This window comes from Sipha flava, unplaced genomic scaffold, assembly GCF_003268045.1.
Source record: "Sipha flava isolate LNK unplaced genomic scaffold, YSA_version1 26191_pilon_pilon, whole genome shotgun sequence".
Lineage (NCBI taxonomy): Eukaryota > Metazoa > Arthropoda > Insecta > Hemiptera > Aphididae > Sipha > Sipha flava.
In genome coordinates, this window is record NW_020272922.1 from 6,001 (window position 1) to 29,452 (window position 23,452).

The 23,452-nt window shown below is 28.9% G+C and overlaps 2 protein-coding genes across 3 annotated transcripts in view; one reads left to right on the plus strand and one right to left on the minus strand.

Annotated features, from left to right (window-relative positions):
- LOC112684997 (putative cystathionine gamma-lyase 2) overlaps positions 1-8,791 on the plus strand; it is a 12,032-nt gene extending 3,241 nt beyond the window's left edge. The window contains exons 3-7 of the mRNA XM_025556743.1: positions 389-676; positions 1,909-2,043; positions 5,673-5,808; positions 6,291-6,618; positions 8,502-8,791. Of these exons, the coding sequence (XP_025412528.1) occupies positions 389-676; positions 1,909-2,043; positions 5,673-5,808; positions 6,291-6,618; positions 8,502-8,664 (1,050 nt within the window). The 3' untranslated portion in view covers positions 8,665-8,791. The remainder of the gene's footprint in view (positions 1-388; positions 677-1,908; positions 2,044-5,672; positions 5,809-6,290; positions 6,619-8,501) is intronic.
- LOC112684998 (putative cystathionine gamma-lyase 2) lies at positions 8,679-19,061 on the minus strand. 2 transcript variants are annotated; one of them, XM_025556744.1, is made up of 7 exons: positions 18,858-19,061; positions 14,287-14,456; positions 13,692-13,979; positions 11,862-11,996; positions 10,965-11,100; positions 10,447-10,774; positions 8,799-8,949 (listed from the first exon to the last, which is right to left on the minus strand). In XM_025556744.1, exons 2-7 carry the CDS (start codon positions 14,449-14,451, stop codon positions 8,799-8,801), a joined length of 1,203 nt encoding a protein of 400 aa, XP_025412529.1. In that variant the 5' UTR covers positions 14,452-14,456; positions 18,858-19,061. The 2 variants fall into 2 exon arrangements, with proteins under 2 accessions (XP_025412530.1, XP_025412529.1); XM_025556745.1 differs by lacking the exon at positions 18,858-19,061 and having other exon boundaries at positions 8,679-8,949; positions 14,287-14,451.
- Positions 19,062-23,452: the final 4,391 nt, after the last annotated feature.

Consider the following 23,452-nt stretch of genomic DNA (forward strand, 5'->3'; position numbering starts at 1 on the left):
CCCCTATTTTACAGGCTATATATTGTAATCGTGTATATATTAACATGTGAGGGCAACTGGTACATTCAGTTGGGGGCAACTGGTACATTTGGTCGAGGGCAACTGGTATATTTTAAAAATCCCGATAACAGCCGTGGTGGGCAACTGGTCAACACCCGAATAAACATCTACGTTTGAAATATTTTAATCTACTGAAATTTACCTACTTATATTATTTATATATAAATACATGTTTACATTATTGACAATTTGCCAATGATGAAATTCTAAATGATAATTTATAATATTACAATAGACCGTCGTTACCGTTATCAATATCTATCATATATGCATTTTAATAATTTATTTATAAATAATACATACTTATGATGATGAATTTTTTGTGCAGGGGTTCGAGTATACAAGGTGTGGCAATCCAATCCGTTCAGTTTTAGAGAAATGTATAATGACATTAGACCACGCCGAATACTCACTGACTTACAGTAGTGGAATGGCGGCGACTACGTCCATGGTAAATCTATTAGTGCCCGGAGATCATCTATTATGCAGCAAAGATGTATATGGCGGTACTTATAGATTACTGAACGGAGTGGCACGGCAAGCAGGCATCTTTATCGACTTCATTGACTTCTCCAACAAAGAAAATGTTATCAAATATATAAAATTTAATACTAAGGTAAATAATAATTTACATGTTCAATAATTAATTTCGTTCGATTGTTTTACCGAATTCTTAGTGTTTACCATGGATAAAACTTAAAAGCTATACACAAACAATAATATCAAGTATTATTTGTAATTTTACAATTTATATATATATATATATATATATATATATATATGTAAATAGATTTCTGTCTGTATTCCTAAACGGCTGGACCGATTGCGACGAAATATACTACAGAGATATATTAGATCTATGGGCAGAAGAAAATTATTTCATTATATACAGTTAGTAATTAATAAATTATAAAACACATACTTAATTTTTATTTCATCTAAAAACAGATCGTATAGCATAAGTGGGTACAAGTGATTTGTATAATGATAATATTATAAGTGTGTACTAATTATATAGCTTAGTTATTACTTATTAGACTAAATGTAACAATCAAACGATGACGAAAATGTTACACAATTAAAACTCAAACAATATATATATGTAACGTTTTCGTCATCGTTTGATGGTTACATTTTATCTAATGAGTAATTACTAAGCTATATAATTAGTATACGCTTATAAATGTTATAATTTAATGCAATTAATTTCTCTGATCGATTTGTTTACAAATAAAAATAAATTACCGAAAATAATCATTAAAACCAAAAAATAAAATAAAAAAACAAAAATTAAATTTTTAAAATCTGGTACATACCTATCCCGGGTTATGCATGGGTGTAGCGAGGGTGGGGCAGGGGGGGGCACTTGCCCACCCCTGCGCCTCAAACTGAATTATATTTGTTTATACCAAACGTGTAAGTTTTACATTAAAATCAAAAATTAAATAAGATATAATTCTAAAAATAGTTTAGTGGGGCCGAGTGATATCTACACATGTAATCGTTTTGACGTTTTATGTGTTATCCAATGGTCTATCTGTAGATTATTTGAATTACGAGTTTAACACTAATCATTTTATGTTTTTGCCCTTCCCTGATTCAAATTTTAGCTACGCCCATGGGGTTATGGTTTATGTTTTTAAAAATTGGAAACAACAGTTCTGGTTTATAATTTTTACAAGGTTCCCAGTTCTACATTCTGTTGCATTTTCAGCCAGGTTCCTCCAAAATACATGCATAAAAAATCCAATTTGATTTACGCATAAATCCATTACATAATAATAAAATATATAAAATAAGGATATTCGTTTTTTATCATGAAACTACAAAGGAATTCATTTTTTCTAGCTCGTATGGTTTGAGAGTTTATCGAATCCTTTGACGCAAGTGTTAGACGTACAAGAATTATCCGAAGCTGTTCATAATATGCGAGCTGATATAATAGTGGCGGTTGATAACTCGTTCGTGACTCCCTATTTTCAGGTAAATAATTTCTATTGCAATCACTGTAGCTTATTGAAATGTAATATATTCGACATTATAATTTGTGTTCTTCTCTAGGATTTATCTACGGAAGATTTTATTAATCAATATTTTTATGTTGAATTTTGCTGATTAAAACTTATATAGAACACAATGATAATATATACTTATCACTATTAATAGTTACACTTTTAAACAAGGGCGTATTTGAGTTGAGGCCATAGGGGGGGGGGGGGAGCGAAACTAATTTTTATTCAATACAAACTTAAAAATAATTTACAGTTCATAACCTACAGCTCATGTTCCTGTGATAAAGATTACATATTTATAACGACAGACTAGTAATTTATATTCTTAATTACTTATACATACATTACATTTTTCAAATAAATCAATGTATTATATTCAAAAAAAAAATACGAGCCATGGGGGGCAAATGCCTCCTTCACAGATTAATTAATTTTTATTTAACATTAATATTTATTTTTAACATAAAATATTTTTCATCAATGTAGAACTTTCTTTAAATTCGAATCCAAACTCATTAGTAATATTTTTTGTACTTTTTTGCATATTTTTAGTTTTATTGATATTTTCTATAAATTCCAAACTAATCATTTGCGCCAATTTTCGTCTACACCATCGTTTTCAGCGTTACAAAATACATAAGTTGGCAAAAGAAAAAATCCGAAATTTTGGGTGCCGTGCCTGGTAAAGTAGAAATATACCGTACTATGTATTATTCATTATTATTTACCTTTACTGGCGTTGTAGTTAAAGAAGACTCAACTGACAACTTTTGGTCTTCAAAATACAATTTTTTTTTTGTTTTGGATCATTTCCAATCATTTTGATTTCTGCTGCATATTTTAATTTAATTTTTTTGGCATCACTTTTCACTTTTTTAATATTAATATATTTATATAATAAATAATTATTTACATTAGGAAGAGTAAAAAAGTTAAAAATTAAAAAGAGTTCACAGTTCACACTTGAAAAATTGTACAAACATACAACAATGAATAAATGAGTAATGCCAATAAGGCTACACACCACAAGACGTGCGTTGGTTAAACGCGCATAATTAAAATTATTAGGGATGTGTAGTTCATGAGCTAATCGACTCAAGGAGTCGACTCTTAAAAATGAACTGAACGAGTCGAATCAGTGTCACAAGAGTTGGTGACAGTGGCGTAGGTACACACGAAAGGGCTCCATTTCAGTAAATATACTAGGCCCCCTAACTAATATTATTTTTACATGCAAAATCAAGTTGTACACATCATATTATAACTATATTATTGTTTTTTTTTTTTTTTTTTTTTAATACGAATACTTATTTAATACGAAACGACAAATAAAATTAATTAACAGTCATGCAAGGTAAAAAGAAAATTCAGTTTATTAGGTATTTAACAAAACAAAAGCATATTGCGTGAATTATTATTCTACTTCAATACTGATTATTACTGGAATCACCACGTATGATTTGAAAAGTTAATATTAAACACCATGACACATTGTCAATTATTTTAGGGAAGTATAGTTTCAGAAATGTCCAAGGAGCCCCGGGGCACTGTCCCGCTTTGCCCTATGATAGCTATGCCACTGGTTGGCGCTTGATTAAATAACAACTCACAACTGTACTACTGTAGATACACAACTCTTGACTCTCTTGATAACGGTTTGCGAATCCAAACGCAAAATGTAATACCAATTTAAACAATAGTTCCCCTCGGATTTGGTTATTAACAGGTCTCGGAAGTTCTAGTAAATGCTTATTTTTCTTGGTTCATCCTAGAACGTCCAAAACAAGATACAAATATGTTTCAAACTATTTGGATATCATACACAAAATTTAATTTGCTATTTTTTGCATATTTACGGGTTTTATTGTTATTTTGCTAATTTAGGATTTATAGTGCTATTTCTGGGTATATTTTCATATAATACAGGAAATAATCACATTTTGCTGATAATAATGATTTAATTAGTTATAGTTTTAAAAATATTTGAATTATTAGAAATAAATAGACATCATCAATTATTATTTTATTTTTTTCATCGACAATTTGATGTACTAATAATTAGTGACTAAATACTATCATTTAATTATAAGTAAACTTTTACAAATATATTTAATTAATTTAACATTTTTGTTAAGTTTATAATTTAATCAGAACAAACGTCTACATGCCCAAATATTTGTAAAATTACATTTAATTTTTTTTTTATAATAAATTTATAATTTTTTCAACATAAATGCATATTTTTTGATTTTTCTTGCTATTTATAGCGCATATTTTAGAGTTTTTAAGTGTATATTTAAGAATTTAAAAATAAAATTTTTAGTGCTACAACTTCCGAGCCCTGGTTGTTAATATTTCCATTGTTTCTTAAAACAAGATTTCTGACTTTCTGAGAAAATTTCTTAACGTTGTACGCTTAGTCATAATTAGTTTCATATGCGATAAGCTCAGGCACGGATCCAGAGTAAAGATCTGGGGGGGGCCTCAACAATTTTTTTTTATAGGTATTTTATTCATAATTTAAAAATTCTGTCATAATAGTAGGTAAATATAGGACATAGGTAATCAATGTAATAAATAGATTAATGATTATTTAATTTAACAATGTTATATATTAAATTATAAAATCTAAACGTCTTTTTACATTGTCGCTTTTTCCAAATCTATCAATTATTTGATCAATGTTTATTTTAACTTCCCTATGAACACATAGTAAACACAAAGAAGTAAGGCGATCCTCCTGCATTCTAGAGCGTAGCCAGGTTTCTACCCGTCTTAGAGTAGAGAAACTTCGTTCTGCAGTAGCTACACTCATTGATAATGTACAAACTATACTTAGAAACTGGTATACTGTAGAAAATATATTTGGATCACATTTATTTAAGGCGTCTATTGCTGTTGATGGAAATTGATCTTCAATAGTAATATCACGATGTGTAGAATTATAAAAAAAATTTGAGAAATAATATGTCTGGGGGGCCCTGGCGCCTAGGCCCTCTCCTGGATAAGCTATTCATGAATATGAACTGTGAACTTGTGAGTCGAATCAAAAGTCGAGACTTGAAGATTTGATTAGAATAGTGGTAATCTGATTCAAACAAAGAGTTGGCAGAATGAATTTGAATTCCCATCCCTAATAATTATACTGTATTTAGATAAACTGATTTCCAAATTTCCAATACATCGTTCAAATGGCGATAACGATAACAATGAAACTATGAAACATGCCGTTTTATGATTCCTAATAATAATAAAACTTTATAATCGTATTCTACTGTTGACCAAAATAGCTACACAAATCACATTTTCTTATTTATTTTTATATTTCCGAACAATAATAAGTTGGAAGTGAATTAATTATGTATTTTCATATTATTTATGTTAATGTAATTTTCCTAATATTATAATATTATTTACATTGTATTGGCTTTATTTTTTTTTTAGTATTAGTATCTATGAGAGGCCCAGGGAAATAAATCTCCCTAACTCCCGTGGCCAGTCCGCTTCTGCTCCTTCGCCCCCCTCAAATACACCCTTGCTTTTAAATCATAAAATAAAGCAATTTAATAATTTTTCTTTTTTTGTTCGTATATCATACAGAAACCTTTACTTCTTGGTGTAGACGTCATCATGTATTCTTTAAGTAAATATATGAATGGACATTCAGATGTACTAATGGGCGCATTAGTTACTAACAACAAAGACATATATGATAAACTGTACTTTTTACAATACAGTAAGTGAATGTTAATGAAATTTATATTACAAAACATAATGTTAGCGGCAGTGGCGTATTTCAATTTTTTTGTGGAGCAGTTTAAAATTTTTTTAAAAAATAAGCGATTTCATAGTATAAAAAATATATACAAGATATAAATTGATAATAATATTATTACAAATACAAATGAAGAGTTATTTACAACTACAAGATATAAATTAATATTTTCTTTCTTTGTACTTTCATAGCAAGTAATTTATGACTTAAATTTTTTTTTTTTATAGAAGGGGTTGTAACCATTGAGACCCGGGTAACCCCTTCCCACTAAAAATATGCCACTGATTAGCGAGTACTTATTGCGCATTAAACGTAGCGTGAAAAACAATGTGGTCAAATGTAATCAGAATTCGTGTTAATATTTTGTTCATAAATACCTATATATTTTCAAAATGTATTGAAATTATCTGAGAAATAAATATTCAAAATAATTATATTTTCAGCGTGTGGTAATATACCATCATCATTCGATTGTTACTTAGTTTACCGTGGATTAAAAACATTACAAGTTCGCATGGAAAAGCATATGGCTAGTGCAATGGTTTTGGCCAAGTATTTAGAATTACACCCTAAAGTGCTAAAAGTGTTCTTCATGGGACTTCCGAATCATCCGCAATATAAAATCATTCAAAAACAATTTACCGGCTACAACGGGTTGGTGTCATTTTATATTAATGGCAGTATAAAAGAAAGCACGTGTTTTTTGGAATCGTTAAAGTTGTTTAGTATTACGTGCAGTCTTGGATGTTACGAAAGTTTGGCTGCTTTACCGTGAGTTTTACAAACAAATAAAAGTGTAATTATTAGAGCGCGGATTTGTATGTATTTGCATATTTATTCTGGCTGATCACATGATATGCTAAGTGAGCACAACATTTGTTTCATAACATAACAATTTAAAAAATGAAACTTTTTTAACGCATATTATTGCATATTTTGACATTTTTCTATTTTAAGGGCTTATTTTACAATTTTAATAGCGTATTTTATATTTTTTGTTTTTTTTTAGACATTTTTGAAATATATAATATTATAATATAAGAAAAAATATTAAAAATATTATATTTTTATATTTTCGTTTAATATAAAAATAAGGTATACTTGTAGGTACAAACATAAGCGTGTGCAGACATAAGTGGCAGGGTAGTCAAACATAACACATTATCATTTAATATTAACAAAAAATTTGCATTCGTAACTTCATTTAACTTAATAACTATATTTCTCCAGTATTCTTACATTTTTTTAACGTTAACTAATGTTTCGAAGTGGTTGAAAATAATATGTTTATTTATTATTGTGATCATATTGAATATTTTGGTGAGGGTGGGAAGTTTCACAGAATAGTCAAGTACCGACCCTGACTACCCCGTGTGCACGCTTATGGGTACAAACGATTTTCCCAAATATAACCTTAGATCAATAATCGGGGGAAATAAAATACGTATTCTAAGATAAAAAAATATCGATTATGACCATAATTGACCATTGACATTATTTCACTTCGTACCATAGACCTATTATTATTATAATTATTTGTAATTTAAAAATTTTTACCGAATGTACCGATGGAACGACCGTGGAATGATTAATGTACTCTTTCCTATTCGTTCATCTATGTAATCGTTACATTGTACCGAATACAATGGTAACGACCCACCTCTGTTTCACTTTTTCAGTACCATTAAAATATTAACAGTTATGCGTTCGTGTGTGCTCGTGTCGTAATTCGCGTTATTATTTTATTTTTTTTCGAAATGCCGAAAGAAATCTTCGTTATCGAGTCGTCTTCGTAAGCATGAATTTTGGGGAGAATATTTTTTCAACTGATGGTCAAATCATACTGTGCAAATTATGTGAAATAAAAGTTTCCCACGATAAGCGGTATTCAATTACACAACATATTAAAACTGAAATACATTTAAAATCTGTGAATTTACAACAGAATAAACAACCCTATTTTTAAAGTTTATTCACTAATGCTACAACATTGAAAAATGTAATGAACTTAATTTTCTGCAGATTTATGCGAAGCACTGATTTCGACAAATTATTTTTTATACATAATTTTTTATTTTTCGTGCATATCTTAATATTTTAGCGCATATTTAATTGGCTTTTAATTTATATTAATCCGCGCTCTAGTAATTATTAAATGGAAGATGCGTTGATTTAAATACGCAGAATGCATTTTTTTTTTACGAAAACTACATAATTATGATACTTTGCTCAATAAGTATAAAATTAATATTACATATATATACATAAATTAATGATTAGGCTTTATTTTGAGAAAAAATTCTAAAATATACGCCTGGGGGTATATATATATTTGATTCGTATTGAAACTAGTTAATTGTAAAAAAAAAGCCATAAAATACACTGTTGGTCGAAAAATAAACAACAGTGTTAATAGTATTTAAATTAAATGAATGAAAAAAAATTTAGTTTTCTTAATCCAAATAACTACCAAGTATTTCTATTATTTTTAATTTTGTCATTCGAAAGTTTATATATCAATACTGAAAGTATCATAAGCAAACATAATTTTGACGAAATTGAAAACCGATATCTTGTCTGTAGTTTCGTCAGTTGGTATAAATTCACACAGCGTACGTCCGAAAACAATTTAAATTTTTCATCATGTTTTCCAGATGTAAAATGACACATGGTTCACTGACGGACGAAGAAAGGAGGCAGTTGGGTATTCATGACAACCTCATTAGATTGTCCATTGGTTTGGAATATGTGCAGGACTTGATCGATGATTTAGATCAAGCGTTTCAATTATGTGGCGCCAAAAATAAATCAGAATAATAAGTCCAGTTTAATATAGTTTTCGTGTGTACGATATAATTTTTATTCACCCGAAATCTGTGTTACATAACAATCTGTTAACAAGACGTTAAATTTAAACAATAATACAAAATAACATTATCTAAAACACGCATTTATTTCTTGGCTGAAGCTTTTAGAGCTTGGTCGACGTCGGCAATAAGATCCTCTATGGATTCCAATCCTACAGACAAACGAATTAAGTTGTCCGAGATGTTCAAGGCTATTCGTTCATCTTCTGGCACCGAGGCGTGAGTCATAGTTGCTCTGTATAACAAAAAAAATTAAAAATTAACCGAGGATGACTTTAGTAAAAATGTGTACTTCTTTGCGTAATTAGGGATTTTGGCGTTAGAAATGTATTACCGTACACAGAGAAACGTTGGTTTAAAACAATGTTTTCACTGGTGAGAAAATGAAATTTTTTCTTGGCATCCATGCGTCATGTCAGCCAACATGGAACAATTTGTTTGAATAACGTTTAAAAATTGTATTGTTTTTTTTAATTTATTTATTTGGATAAATGCCTGGTAGGCTCAAGCAATGTTGGATCTAGAGGGGGACAAGTGGGTATGCTTACCCTAGGCGCTGTTGATATAATGGTGCTCTTAAGTTTATGAACAATTGAAAGTCAAGAACACACCCCGTGCCTCCACTTAAGAAAGAGCGTTGCATTTTTACTAGCCCCGGGCGCAAATTTCCTAGATCTGACACTGGGCTTAGGTACAGATTTATTTATTTAATTTAAAAACAAATCATAATTAGATGTTTCCCAATGTTAGGAGTCTATTGTGGATTATTTTTTTGTTCATAGTTTATACGATGAGTTGTAGTATGGAATGCTGGAGCTAGTATTGTATTGCGATACGTAAAACGAATTACACTCAAAAATTGGAGAACAAGAGGTGATAAGATTCAATATTCAACTAAGAAGGGTAATATATCTGATACATTGTGACGAGCTAAGAAAGAATTGAGTTTTAAGGTTTTAAGATTTTAATAACATTTTCTTTGCAATCGTTCAAGCATTTCTATAAAATATATTGTAGTAGGATTCCATATAATGGACACATATTCCAAAATAAGACGTACCAAGGCACGAAAAATAACTTTGAGGCAGTTTACATCATCAAACGATTTTGTAAACCTAAATTAAAATCTAAGAGTTTTAATAGCTTAAAAACTTATCTATTAGATATGGGAGGAAAATTGAAGGTTTGATTGAAATGCGACGCCGAGATCTTTAATACTATCATATTCATGCAGAATATTATTATCCATACATAATTAAATGTGATTTTAGATTTAGTTTTATGAAATGATACTTTAGAGAATTTAGTTGCATTCCGGTTTAGAGAATTATTGGTATACCATATGGACAGTATATTTAAATCTTGCAATAGAAAACAATATTTAAAGCGATAAATAGTAAAGTTTAAGATCATCAACGGAGAGTTTAAATGTACAAAATTTAAACCAGGTACATATATCAAATAAATAGTTTTATATTTATATAAAAAAAAAAAAAATTAACTGTAAAAATTCGGGTTAGCCTATCTACGATTGTCAAAAGCACCATTATAAAATTAAAAACATCCACACTTGATATCAAATAACTATTAACCATTGGAAAAGACGTAAGTCGAAAATACGAAAGTCTTATACATAATTATAACAATTATTTTTTTTTTGTACTTCACCCCATTGGGACTTAAATAAATATATTACAAATGCTACAATACAATGTGCAAATGAAACACTTACGGATGATCAGCCAGACTTTCAAATCCACCGAGACTCTCGGCCAAGCAGAATACTTTCACGGCCTGTAAAAATGCAGTAGCCTCAGGCAAACCACCTTTGATGTAAAAAGACAACATGCCACTGAAGCCGCTGGCCTGGCGCAATGCCACCGCATGCTGTGGATGAGATGGCAAACCGGGGTGTAAAACCTTCTCGACTAGCGGATGCTGTTCAAGGAACCGTGCCACGGCTAGCCCGTTTGTCATGTGCTCCTTCATGCGCACGTGCAATGTCTTCAGGCCACGGTTGACCAAATAACAGTCGAACGGCGACGACATAATACCGCAAGCTAAAACGACGAAAGTCAAATGAAATACAAATTTACGCAGGGGAAATTTTTAACACCCTAAACATGTGTTTGGGTACACCGATCACCAGGGAAAATTGTCAAAACATCTGCAGTTGATACACAATTCAACAACCGGTATGATACAACATGATATTAATAATTATTAATTAATACGAATAATTGCACTTACAGTTCTGAATGAAGGCAAGACGGTCGTATAATTCTTTATCGTTTAAGACAAGAGCACCCATTATTACATCGGAGTGACCATTCATGTATTTACTCAGCGAGTAAAGCACAATATTTGCACCTAATTCAAGAGGTCTCTACACAAATAAATAATAGATAAATAAATATTGTTACACATGAGATGGTTACTGAAGTACGAAATCGTTAAAATACTTAATATTTTCTGATTTGACTTGATGGATAAGTTTATAAATCATCTGGAATTTTTATTGGGAAGGGAGACAATAATATAATATAGATTACGAAGGTACATACAAATTTTGGGCCCCAGATAAGGCGAGACGAAGATGAGGTTTAATGAAATTAGTGATTAATGAAAATACTCATTACAAACACTTTTATAATCGACACTAAATTGGCTATTATCAAAAATAAATAAAGAATTAGTGTATATTAAAAATAAATCATCAATTTCATTAACCATGATCCTTTCCAAGTATTACTAAACGCTGGCTTCAACACAAAGAATACTCCAAATGTAAAAATATAATTATTATTTAAATTATTTAATCTCAAATCAAATAGGAATTACTTAAACATGTTTTACCCAATGCTCGACTTGGAAAAATTAAAGAAGGGGGACTCTATTTACTTTAAAAAACAGAGCGTCCCCAACACTTGTTAAGCATTATAATTATAACATAATAATAGTAGGGGGACGCTAACATTTCTGAAAATTAGTTGGGGTACTCCGTCCCCTTGCGTCCTCCCTCAATTTGAGCACTGGTTTTACCATTGTGTTTAGATGAAATATTATAGGTTGAATGATAAACCGAGAGTTAATTTAAAACTTAGTTATTTAGTATTACTTAGTATTTAGGTGTAACGAATTATTTACTTGAAAATAAGGAGTCTGGAAAGTATTATCGACCAATACGATAATATCTTTTCGTATATTATGAACTATCGTTGCAATAGCTTCCAAATCTGCAACTCTCATACACGGATTTGTAGGACTCTCCATCCATACTAACTATAATAATTACAAAAATAAACTTATTAGACACTTGAAAACAAATGTAAATACTCGAATACACTCAACTTAAACAATAATAATAGTAGTAGTAAGTATCGTAAATTAATTACTATTTTAAGTTTGATTAAATATAATCATGTGACATGTGTAAAACCAGTTCCACACGATTTGTGTACTTGACAAGCATCGTAATCTCGTATGTTCGCCGAGTATTTTGACTTGACAATTTAGTCGTTCCTATACTACTCGTACACTTTCCTATCAATAAACGCGATTATTTATCATTTCTTTGACTTATGTCACATTTACCGACAACCGATAAGAATCCACGCGTAACTAGGCAAGTAAAAATGATCACCATACTATACTTGACGATTATTCACCGAGTACACGATTCGCGTGGGACCGGCTTGATATACTAATATATCTATATATCTATATGTCGTATTTAATATCTTATAAGGCATTTATGTGTATCAACTATTAAACATACAATTTAATTCATTTATTAAAATGTTGATCGAGTCAAAGAAATTTCACATAAAAATATATTAGTGAATACATTCAATACTTATTAATTTTTAGTATATACCAATATATTTGTTTAGTATTATCAAGTAAAAATATTATTGTTTATCACCAAAAAAATAAGTCAATAAGGAGAAAAAATATTAAAATAAATAGAACATACTGTATAAAACCATAAATGTATATAAAAACTTAAAATTCAATACTTATTTAAAAAATATTAATATCTATACATTTTCAGTATACAACAATATGTTTTTCAACATATTTTAAAAATAAATGAACAGGTTGACCACCATGAGATCTCATACTGGATCTCACCCTCCCTGGTAATTTTCTGACTTAGGATAAACGGCAAGAGTATTTAATCAGTTTTATTATTTTGTTATACCAAGATAGTATAAGAATTCTCACGGACACCCCTTTCATGCCCTTTACCATCCCACACATATGCGTAAATTGGGGGGAAAGGGGGGTTATTTTAGAAGGGGAAGTGCCCCCTTTGATATTTAACATACCTTATTTTAAAATAAATACAAAACAGCTGGTTATAGGTATTACTATACATTTTTCTTTTAAATCTTCTTCTAAAAATTCTTTTACATTTTCGCTTATCTAACATAATGTTAAAAAATTAATGATTGTATTCAATAATATGTAGGTAGTAAAGCGGCGTTTAACCGCGGACACCCTTTTCGTTAGATATGTAATTATATATTTGCCCCCCCCCCCCTAATAAATTTTCAAGTTACGCCTATGATCCCACCAATTAGACAATACTGACAAGCACAAAGGAAGTATAATCTCAATAATCTCATATAATGACTTTATTGTGCTTACTAACAAAACTTATAAAATAATTTTGCACAAAAATGTTCGTACATGAAAGATTGAGTATAAATACACGCGGGTTATTGATGTTTAGTACGTGCTATGTGCACGTAGAAAATGTTAAAACCTTTTAACCTCGAAGTCATTGTGTGCCGTTTAAGGTCAACTATAAACTGTGATAGCTTTATGAAATAAGATTGAAAATTGAAATAAACTGATGATGTTATGCAAACATTTATAGATTTTATTTATTTTAATAACGTTTACTGACAATATAATATAATAACTGTTATAAAAACTATGAATAAAAATAATAAAAATAACTGTAAGTACCTTAGTTTCTGGCAAAATTAATTTCGCGATGTTTTTTTCATTTGTCATGTCGGTTGTTGTGAATGTCACTCCGAATTTCTTGACAATTTTGGAAAAATAACGATTGGTACCACCATACATATCGTCACCGCACAAAATGTGATCGCCAGATTTCAACAACTGAACTACAGCTGTAGTAGCGGCCAGACCAGAAGCAAAAGTTAAACTGTGATTGCCGCAGTCAAGGGAAGCAATACATTGTTGTAAAACCATTCGAGATGGATTGCTGCATCTACTGTAATCGAATCCCTGTAAAAAAAATCACGTAATTTTGGGTTACAAGTTTGAATGAAAAATCACTAGTATCATTTTAAAAGTGCGCCAAATGTCGAATTTTTTTTAATTTATAATCTTTTTCATTAAAAATTTGTCTTCAAGCCGCTACGGGGTTTATAATTTTGTAAATTGACAAAGAGTATATAACTAAGTGGTTTATAGATAAAAACAAGAGAATGTGTAATTATACATTTAGTCCATGTTCGGTACAATTTTGAAAAAGTCACTTAATAATTACTCCCGGTAAATACGGTATAATATTAATAATGAAACTATTTACTGCATGATCGTTAGGACCAAATTGTTTGTAAGTAGTAGTTAATGAAATAGGAGGAACGACATCTTTGAATGACCATTGATCGGGATTTTGACCCACGTGGATGGCTTTGGTTCCAAAGTGTGGATCGATTTTCTTATGACATATTGGGTTATCTGAATATGCCATTTTTACTGAAACAAAAATAAAACATTCATGTAATAATCATTTACAATTAGAAAATCCTTATATAAGTATATTATTTGTTCTTTTATTATGTATGAATAAAGAGAATAAAAAACTACATGTATATGCCTAACTTAATAAAGAAAATAAAATACTTACATTTCAATCTGTAAAAATAAGTCTTAATTAAAAAAATTAAAAAAAAAAATTAAAAATGTATCACCTACTATACTACCTTGGTACTCTCAATAGCGTGTAAAAATAAATAAAACAAAATAAATCAATACTATCTTTACTCTCAAACTACAACAATCTCCATTAATAAAAAACAAAAATTAAAATTAATAAACTCCCGCCGAAGTACTGTCGCTTAGTAGCCTCTTCAAGTCTCGCATTTTTATTTTTAATAAAAAAATAATATTAGTATTATTTATATAAGTAAAAAATATTTGTAAATTCTTATTAAAATTTACTAATACTATTTTTTGCTTATTAATCATATTTCCTTATACCTTATACCTATTGTACCATATGAGTACAGATTAAATAATGTTCTATATTTAAAAAAAAAAACTTAAATTTAGCCAAGAAATTTAATTAAATTCATTATATTATGAACCACCATTGGATGGGAGTTTTTTATCATGTGGTCGATGTCAGTGTAATTGTTCTTATGCATGCTTATAAAATAGTACATTATTTTAATAAAAATAATTCGGGACCCAACTAGTATAGTAATTTTAAATTCGGGACCCGATTTGGATGCTGCCTCAGGGTCACGAGGAGGTCAAAACGTAAGTAATTAACCGGCGGAAGGATTGAATAATAATTAAAATTAACAAATTTATTAAAATTGTGGGTTTAAAAATGACTAAAAGTTTAACACGAAATAAATTTAATATATTTAACTACAATACAAACTCATTAGTATTATAAGTACACGTAAGTAAAACAAAAATATGATGGTACTAAATTGGAAGAGAGGAAAAACATACACGTCCATTTATCCATTTATTTATTCTTTTTTTTTATGTTGGTGCACGTGACAGAACTGACAAAAAATAAAGTATATAATAATTGTTTACTGAACGGTTCCAAAACAAAGTAAATTTCAAAAAAAATAACTATACAAATCATATATGTACATATATACACAAAGTATTAAAATCAATACATTCCATATTTATTTTTTTGTAATAAAGTGTGTTAACAATAAATTTGTAATGTTATTTATCTAGACAATTTAAAAATACTTAATGTTTTGATTATATATACTATGATTTTTAATATTTTAATTTATACATCAAATTTATTAGTTCTATGACTGATCTAATACTTAACTTTGTTTAATTTTTTAAACACAGGGACTAATTTTCGACTATATATTAATAAAGTAATAAAAAAAAAATTAAGCCTAACTAGAAATAAAATAACTCATTCATACAATTTGATTTGATAAGTAATAGTTGTAATTTCATGGTTGATATATAATACAATATTTTTTGTTAAAAAATCATTTTTTTTCTCATTTGATTAAAAATGTATGCTATTAACTCATTAAAAACAAAATAACGAATCAATAACAATAAAAATATTGAAAGAGCATTAGAAATAAAAACTTAACAAAAAAAAATTAATGTTTTATCACGAGTTAAATCATTAATAGGTAGGTATATGTTTAACGTATATTTTGTATGTTTGTTTATTTTAACCTATTATTAATTCAAAATAAGATTTATTAATTATATTAAGTGGTGACGTGATGTGTAAGACTTCTTACTTAGTTTATACTCAATTATTTACGATTGGTTAATCGTATAACGTTTATTGCATATGAATATATATTAGGGTAATGTATAATGAAAAAAATTAACCAACCATCGTCAACAAAATTCGTATTAATAATTATTATGCTATTAATGATTTGAATAGCTAAATAATTTATAATTTATATTAAGTAATTTTGAAGTAAATAAATAATTGCAAATTTGTAAAACTTAAATATAGGTACCTATATTATAAAAATAAATAAATTAAAAAAAATAAAAATACTTAATAGAAAAATGAAGTCATAAATTCTTATAATAGAATTAATTAATTAAGATTTAGGGGAAAAGTTGCAAATACTGGACATTTAAATGTGTTTAAATTAAAAGTAAAACTAAGTGATATGATTGAATTATATATATTTTTTAATATAAATAATAAAACTACCATAGTTATTCATTTTTATTTAAAACAAATTTTTTGATTTTCCAATCGATTTACTGTATATTAGAGAATATTTTTTCCAAAAAAGTGAAAACAAAAGGTAAATCATGTTAAATTTCGTCTTTTAATCGTTTATATTTTTATACAAAAAATTATTAATTCAATATTTTATGGTTTGTATATTTGAATTAATGATTTTTCGTTGTTTTATGTGAATATATAGAATGAGAAACATATAATAAAATATGTCGTTCATTATAATAATTGGAGATCAAAAAACGTTAACGTTAAACAAACAAATAGATTTATAAATGTGTTTAATTGTGAAAATAAATAAAATGAAGGATCTATTTATATCTTAATATTATATTTTAAGAAAAACTAGAAATTTTTTTGTTTTCTATAAGATTCTATGTTCTTACAATACAATAACCCAAAGACTGGATACCAAAATCAAACACTGGACATTTTTCAAGAGCTAATACAAAAAAAATTTCTATTATTTCGTTAATTTGTATAATTTACATCGTTATTAAATTTCACCTTTCCTTTTTTTTAGATTAAATTTTTTTGCTTTAATTAAATAAAATGTATAATCTGTTAGCAAGTATAATACAATAAGTAAATACAAAAACTATATATGCACTAAACGTAACAGTGCGAAGGAAGGGTGCGTCTCTTGAAACCACTTTCAATGATGAACCAAAAAAGCAGTGTTAGATATAGATATCTTGAGTGTTATTTAAGTAACTTAGCCAACTTTGTTCAAGGTAACGTGTTGTTGTTTAATATACAGGAAATATGTTTGGAAATTAAAGGACTTGATTGTAGGATTTTACATAACATTTATTATAATGGTGATAAGTAAGTGTTTTGTATAAGTGCTATCTTGTACAATTAATTTAATTAATCATGCAATGATGAACCTAAGAATAATATTTAATTGTACGACTTATAAGAGAAAATAAACTTCTTGGACTGGGAAAACGAGAGTTGGGTCCCGAGGTATTTGATCGCTTAAAATAAACACTTGGTTGGAGTTAAGTCCGTGGTGTTAATCGACAGTACTCAAATGGGTCCGCGATATTATTTGATAATACCTAATCGAATTCGGTCCGTGGTAATATCTTTATTTTATGTATTATTTAAAGTTTTCATACAAAATTAAATGCTAGGACTAGTGCAGCTCACCTCAATATTTTTGTTTTAATAGAAATTTTACTTGGAATTTAGTGAAATTTAGGTTACACTCCGGAACTTAGCCACACAGCCAATCAAAAAAAACAGCAGAGAAAGAAAATATTTAAGAGAAAAAAAGCTTTGTGTTACTTGTGGAGAATTGATTCGGTTAAATTTTATAAAAAACGTGTCTTTTAAACTTATTCTCTAGCTTAAACTTATTATTAACTTATTATAATAAAAATATTTGCAATAAAAAGAAAAAATATAATTTAATAATAATTGTAATTAATATTTTAATAATTTTTACATCAGACCGTTAACTTAACGTAACAAAAAACAAAATTTTTGGGAAACATTATAGCCAATCTCCACGTGGTGTTTCCTGGGTAACGCTCAGAGATGGAACTAGGAATTTTTACTCCCAGATAAAATTTTAAAATTACGCCCTATCATAGAACAATAATCAAATACTCTTCTCGAGAATTTTTTTCTAATAATTTATATACAATCATACTTATTGAGTTTTAACCTAATATCAGTATTTAACAAAGTTAAAAATATCAAATTAGTTGTTAATAATTATAAAAATTACACCCTCTAAAATTTTACACCAGGGGATGAATCCTCGTCTTCCAACCCTGGTAACGCTAATAGACAACTCGTGTACTCCATAAAATAAACGGGGACCCAATTTATGTACTCCATAAAATACTCCAGACCCAATTTATGCTGTTTTCGAAATCTAAAACCCAACTCGAGTTTATCCTTTGCACTGACATTTGGAAGTGACTTGGCAGTGTGAAATAAATGAAGATTTAATCCATATGAACGATATTTAACACATAAGTGAATACATATGAAGTCATAATTTGCGTTAATTAACACTCATACAAATTTCGTTTTAAAAGGTATTATTCATAAAACGATAACTACTAATACAATTAACTACAACATACATATATCAACTGATTTTTTTTATCAAATTATTTTTTAAAAAAACTTAATAAGTTACTTACAGCACGGTTATGCAGATAGATAGAGGAGTTGAACACAAAATGTACTTAGATGGGTTCAAAAAATACGTCACGGTTTAGATACTACGATTTAGTATCACAATTACGTGAGACTGCGACCACGTGGTCCGGTGGCAACTAACACAATTACCGAGTTGCGAACGAAGTCGACTCAGCCGAGCATCGACTGAATGAATGCCAGTGCAAATGATATAAACGCACGATTTAACATCGCACTATCACAGTCACGGTTCTGCTACGATGCGCATGCGCGGGCTAACCCTTGAATGTTGCGCATGACCGTGTGATACAGTGGGGGTGGGAGCTGTTACGTTAGAACTCGTTTAAATTAATTTTATTGAGAAGCAATACAATATGATTAATTAACAAATCGAAAAATATAACATTATAATGTAGTAATTTACTGTAACCAGTGGCGTACATTCAATCTTGGTCGGGGGGGGGGGACAAAAATAATTGTTATCTTTTTTTTTCGTTGCACGGTTAAATAGGATAAATAACTCCTATAAATAGATATTATTTATTGATATTATTTTTTTTTAGATATTTATAGATATTATTTACAACTTTTTTTACCAATTTACAGTTTACTTTTACATTACAGTAAATTAAGAGCTATTCCAAACATATAAAAACAGCATAGTTAACAAAACTTTTCAAACACCTATCAATATAATTATTTAATTATCATAATATTTGTATAGTTGTATATTTTCAAAGTATAAGTTCAAAGTGTAATAATGAAACTACGAATATATTACATGTCATCAATAATAAAACAATTTTTTTTTTTTTGGTCCTGGGGGGTTTGAACCCGGACCCCCCCCCCCACGTATGTACACCACTGACTATAACAGTACATTGTTAAATTGTTAACTGTTACAATTTAATAGCATGGTTTTAAAATAAAAAGGGTAAGTACTTATTACGTTGTACCTAACTCATTGTCATTTTTTTTTTTTTTTTTTTTGAATTGAATGGAAAAAAAAATTCAACCGTACAAATAAAAACACTTTGTAAGGCTCGTTTCACATGGACGCGTATCGTACGCGCGCTAATGAAAACGCGCATATGACGCGTATTAAAACGCGACACTTCGTTGTATTCACATGTTCACGTATTAAACTGACTGGGTAGAAAGTTTGTCATTTAAAGTTTTAGTTCAGTATAGACAACACGTATGACCTATCACTTAAAACTGAATATGAACAATCAAAGAGAAAAGCGGCTTATACTTTTAACATGGTATTATTATTTAAATAAAAAAGAAATGGCTAAAAAAAATTCGTGCTAAAAGACTTTGGGTTCACGTCGAAGTGTAATATAATTTCTCAATGTGTACGAACTTGTTAAGAGAAAACTGCACGTGTTTGAAAACTTGTAAAACATAATATGAAAACCATTTTTCAACATTTGATCAGCGCACGTACGATGTGAAACCTGTCACTGCATGTAATAGCCTGCACGGTCGCGTTTAATACGCACCGCGTACGGGGACGCTTTTCGTCGCGTTTCATACGCGTCCATGTCAAATAGTCAATATAAATAACGTAATTTTGAACGTGCGCGTGTATGTGTGTGTTGTGACGCCGTGATTGGCGATATATATTTTTTTTTGAGATGCACTTTTTATTTTGTAAAGAAGTTTCACTTTAAAAATATTAGATCATTGAATATTGAAAATATAAAAAAAAATAGCTGCCCTTTCATATTCAGCCGCTCCGGGAAACAGCACCTTGTAGCTCCCCCCTAAATACGGCCCTGAGTAGGTAGCGTATTAGACGAGTACCAAAATGGGAATAACAAAAATAACATAATTAGTAGGATGGCTGAAACCTGATGGAGCTACTGTATTAACTGTATCTACTTGAGACTACGAATAGACGGTTCTATTTACTGTGGTTTCTACAGTGTACTGTGTACACTATTTAAGTGTTGGTTTAATATTCAAAAATATAAAATAATATAAAAGATTCAAAGAACTCTCGCAACACGTATACGATATAATCATAGGCGGTTTGACATTTTTCAATTTGTGGTTCAAGCATAACCAATACCACCCACCAACCTACTAAAAATCGAATTATAGAGAATATTAATAATAATCTGCCTATCTATATTTCAACAGGTATTATATCAACTTTTTTTTTTATAATTTATTTATGAAACTAATTTATACAGATCCGTAGTATCAATAAACAATATATCAGTAGTACCTATGTTAAATTATAGTTTATACATACAAGTATAAACTGCAAAGCAGTAATAGTTGAATAAATTGTAAATAAACATGAGCATCACTTTCGTATAAGGTGAATATAGTGATATGAATTCTTAAATCTTTGATTAGAGAGGTTAACCAATTCAATAAAAGACAATAAAGGTCGACCACTAACATACATATTATACTAATTCTTGTACAACTATTATGTACATGTAACATACATCGAGTATAAATATATGTGAGTAGATAATACAAATTTAAGTTTCAATATATAACAACGTTTTCCAAATGAGAACTTTTTTTTTCACCATAATATGGTGAAATTGTTATATATTATATAACAATTATTGATACTTATTTTAGACCTCGTACCAACATAATATTTTGAAAATTGTACTCCAATCAAATAATTTGTTTAATATTAACTCACAAAAAAAAAATGGTAATTAATATCAATATTAATTTGGTTATAATCGATTTCATAATACAGTCGAGTCGCGATAACTCGAAAAACTTGACAATTCGAATTGTGTTTTATTCCCCTAATATTTTCTTCCCCTATAAATTAGTTAGATATATCAAATAATACATATCTCGAAGTTAATTTTTATGCCCCTTCAACTTCGAGTTATCGCGACTCAATTGTATTATAATAATAACTATTATCGTACCTGTCATGGACATTTATAATCAATGATTTCATTTAATTCCGAAATATTAAGATAACTGGCAAGGCCATTTTAGGCTATGCAAAGGCCCATGGGTACCTAGAGCTTAGGGGTCTTTTTAGTAAACCAAAAAAAGATGAGTAAAAACATCAAAAGCTTATTTTGTGTAACCAAAAGATATGAATTATTCATTTTAAAGAAAAATCTTTTTAAATAATGGAATGAAAAATAAAATATACCTAATGGAATTACACACATTTAAGTGTTCACTATTTATTTGACATTAAAATTTTAACATTGCTATTTATCTAAAAATTTTTTTTACAACTAAGAATTATTTTTTTTATAGACAGTCGTATTAATACGTTATAGATTAAAATTCAAAGTTGTAATTTCTATTATTCAGGGCCCCCAGTAGATGGGGGCCCTGGGCACGTGCCTCAGGTGTCCATAGGGTAAAGATAAAACTGATAACTAGTATATTTATATCGAATATTGTTTTTATAAGATATATATATATATATATATATATATGTATGTATGTATGTGTATATATCAATGCATTCGGAATCGGTAAATTGCGTCCCGGGTATATTTGAAATGCACGTAAATTTCGGCCTGAGATATTCCGATTTCCGGTTGGCTGTACATTTTAAAGATAAGTATTAATCTCTGATTGATAGATGTAGATAATAATAATATGTTCACTAATATAATATATAACTAGCAGCCAGTGTGCATTTGATCGAAGACCTTATGCACGAGGTCTTACGTTACGTTGCTCTACAGTCTATTTGCAGCATAGGCGGACATAGGCTTAGCCTCCCCCCCAAATATTTTAATAGCCCCTCCAAAATCGAAACATTGTTAGAAATGTTATTTGCTGTTTTTTTTAATTATCTGTTCACTTTTTTTGAAAATCGTAAAATAAGAAATAATAAAATACTATTTATAATAGGATTAACAATACCAATTAGTTGAGCTACTTGCAAAAGAAGTTTCAGTGCAATGAAAAAAATAAAAACTTGGCTTAGGACATCGTTGGTTCGGCGATCTTTCAGTACTGTATATTGAAAAATATAAAAAATGATATTTTGAATATTTTTGCTGGTATAAATAGATATTTGTCATTAAAATAAAATATTAATTATTTTTAAATATACATTATTTAGTGTTTTTTTTAATACAATTTAAACACATCTATATTTTTAACAGTAATAAGTTTTACTTGTGCATGGAAAGGGGGTGTGGAGGCGAAACTCCTGCGGGTTATTTTATATTAAATTATTATAGTCCCCCCCTCAAAAAAAAAATTCAACCAAATGTCCGCCTATGATATGCAGTCTACAGTTTGCATTTTTTTCAATTTAATAAAAATGGACATTATGAACAGCGAAAGGAATAAAACGTTGAAAGTAATTGATAGTTTCAAATTTCATTTTCACAAAATGTTAAAAAATGATATTCAGCGCTGGTGTTGCACAGTTAAAACTTATAAGTGTTTTTTGAAATTTAATGATAATAATATTTGTATAGAAGTTTTAAAGATTACACAAGTCATTTGAAAATTTCGAAACAAATAATAAATCGACAGAAACTTAACAACAGTTTAAAAGAAAAGCCGTTGATGATATATGAAAAAATGCTGATGTCGAATCTGTAACAACTCAAGAGGTAAAGTTGAT

Excerpts from the sequence above, each read along its gene's own strand:
- LOC112684998 (XM_025556745.1), bottom strand. The coding sequence starts at position 14,451 with ATGGCATATTCAGATAACCCAATATGTCATAAGAAAATCGATCCACAC. Across the intron at positions 11,997-13,691 it reads TAATTTTGCCAGAAACTAAG|TTAGTATGGATGGAGAGTCC; the intron begins GTACTTACAGTT and ends TAATTATTATAG. Across the intron at positions 10,775-10,964 it reads TCTTGCCTTCATTCAGAACT|CTTGCGGTATTATGTCGTCG; the intron begins GTAAGTGCAATT and ends TCGTCGTTTTAG.